The sequence below is a fragment of the Alexandromys fortis genome, unplaced genomic scaffold, assembly GCF_014885135.2.
Source record: "Alexandromys fortis isolate MF-2015 unplaced genomic scaffold, M_Fortis_MF-2015_v1.1 scaffold_24, whole genome shotgun sequence".
In the NCBI taxonomy this organism is placed as follows: domain Eukaryota; kingdom Metazoa; phylum Chordata; class Mammalia; order Rodentia; family Cricetidae; genus Alexandromys; species Alexandromys fortis.
In genome coordinates, this window is record NW_026067906.1 from 1,342,393 (window position 1) to 1,344,911 (window position 2,519).

General features: G+C 52.3%; 1 protein-coding gene across 1 annotated transcript; it reads left to right on the forward strand.

Moving 5' to 3' along the window:
• The first annotated feature begins 578 nt into the window (after positions 1-578).
• Ccer1 (coiled-coil glutamate rich protein 1) lies at positions 579-1,775 on the forward strand. Its single transcript, XM_050135534.1, has one exon. The coding sequence runs from the start codon at positions 579-581 to the stop codon at positions 1,773-1,775; it is 1,197 nt and encodes a 398-aa protein (XP_049991491.1).
• The last annotated feature ends 744 nt before the right edge of the window (positions 1,776-2,519 follow it).

Sequence of the window (2,519 nt, forward strand, 5' to 3'; positions counted from 1 at the left end):
TCACAAAACCCCTTGCGAATGTTCACTACAAGTCTAGTTCCAGCAGGAACCCCGCCTCCTCAGAGACAATGCCAAGTCCACTCCAATTGGCTGTCGTCCTTGGTAACCAAGGACGCGGTGGGAATGCGTGGGTGGGGGTGGGGGCCTGCCGGTATATAAACGCTGCCCCTGCCCACGCCCATTCAGTCCGGCCTGGACGGCGACGGTGAAGCACCTGGGTTGAGAGGGAGGAGCAAGGTAACACGCGATCCCTGCCTCTCCCGTCCCCAGCCCAAGCCTCGTGTGAGGCGGGTGTGTGAGGGACCCGGGAGTGGCTCTCACAGCTCATAGCCCACCAACACCTTCCTCCCCCACCATCCTTACCCCACCCAAATCACCTGGGCAAGACAACCCAGGTGCGAAAAGAAAGTGATTCTGAAGGAAGAGCTAGCAAGTGGAGAAGAAAGAGGGCAGGCGAGGTCACTAGCACCTGGCCCTAGGGACCAACAGAAAGGCTCTTCTGATAGACCATCGGATCTGGCCAAAGTGACAGCTCCTAGGAGGCTACCACTAGGAAGACTCGTGGAGATCCTTAAACCATGACCCAGACGGTCAACGAAAGGGAAGATCCCCTCAATCTGGGCGGAGGCGGCTGGGCATCCTCCATTCCATTGCGCACTTGGTCCTTCTACCATCGAAGGCAGAGGGGCTCTCAGATGTCCAAGCGGCGGTACCGTGATGGCACCAAAGCTGAGTATGAGGCCCCCAGGAAACAACCCAAGCAACAACATAGCCCTGGCCCATGGTACCAACAGCCCAGGGGGCCCTATTGGGCGGTGTACTCCAACTGGGGACGCTGCGGAGAGCCCTGGCGCCCACCTCTGACGGCATCCCATAGCCCCCTGTGCCCAGTGCAGATGATCCGAGCCTACGGTCTGCACCCGGTTTGCCCTTGCTGCTGTTGCTACTGGAGCGGCCCCTGGAACCCCTGTTGGGAGAGACCCCCTGGCAGAAAGAAGCGCTGGGGACGCAGGAGCCGTGGCCTGCGCCGCCAACCTCGTCGCTCCTTCCCGAGGAGCCCACCTATTGACCTGAGCAAGCTGCTGCGGCCGGTCAACCTTTACGGGTGGCGGGCGCCTGGGATGAGAGCGCCTCGGAACACCACTCAGTTCATCATGAACCAGGTCTATGAAGACATGAGGCAGCAAGAGAAGATGGAGCGCCAGCAGGCGATGTTGAGAGCGCAGCAAGCCCAGGCCAGTGGCACAACGCCGGGAGACTTCACTGTCAACGAGGCGCCTCACTGCAGCGTCGAGGAAGACGACCAATTGCCTGAAGATCTGTATGGCTTCATGCAGGATCCCTCTCTAACCTTGAGTCCTGCTCCAATGCAGCAAATCCCGTCTCCCACCCCACAGCGGGTAGAGGAGGAGAAAAATGATGATGAGGAGTGTGGAGAAGTGTGTGATGAAAAGGAGTGCGAGGAGGAGGACGAGGAGGAGGAAAGAGAGGCAGAGGATGAAGATGTGGAGGAGGAGGAAGTCGAAGATGCTGACAATATGGAAGGAGGAGAAGACGACCAAGAAGAGGAGGATATGTTGGAAGACGAGGGGCTGGAGGCGGGACAGCAGAGAGAGGAAGACAAATTCTTGCCTCTGGGAATGCCTTTGTCAATCCTAGTAGGGGACGAAGAGGAAAGAGAGAACTTTATAAACTATGACTTATTAAGCCGAGAACAAAGAATCCCCAATGTGCCGGAGGCAGATCTGTTTATGGTACCGCACATCGGACATTAGCCATTAGCCATCAGGAAGGGAACTGAGAAACAAAAATGGAACTGAGTTGAGGCTAATGGGGATTACCAACTTATTAAATGCAAATTCAAAAGTGAGTTCCATTAATAAACATCAATGTAAACACCTTCGTTGGCCACTATAAAATATTTAAACATTGGTGTGTTTGTGTATGACTGTGGTGGGTGGGGGAGGGAAAGATTTCAGATATATTTTATTGGAAATGATTAAAGGCCAAATATTTTATTACTCCAGTTTGAATATTTTCATTTGCTGTCTCCCTCTTCAGACAACTGAGATTTTGTAGTTCAAATTTTTTTTTGCAATATCGAAAAACATTAAGTTTAATGAGCTTGCAATCAACAGATTTTTGGCTGTCACCTGCTTAAGAAGCATGCATGGTGACCATTGAATATTTACCACTGCCCTTGTCACTGAGGGCACAGAGAACAGCCCTTTTCTACAGCTGTAGATTTTCCACCGTCAGAGTTCATTTTTGAGGGCTGTATTTTTGTGACCCCGTTTGCATGCTGTTGTGCCATTGCTCATTCATATTCCTTACTCCACAGTGCTATGCATCTTCCTCAGAGGAACATGAAGTTGCTTCTGTGGGACTGGCTATTTGCCATGGTCTCAGCAATCCATAATCCATGCGTGGAGAGGATTCCCCATGGTCAGAAGTCAACTTGTACATCTAGTTAAGATCCAAGGTAACTGCAAACAATGGCACACGGCTTAGATTTTGAA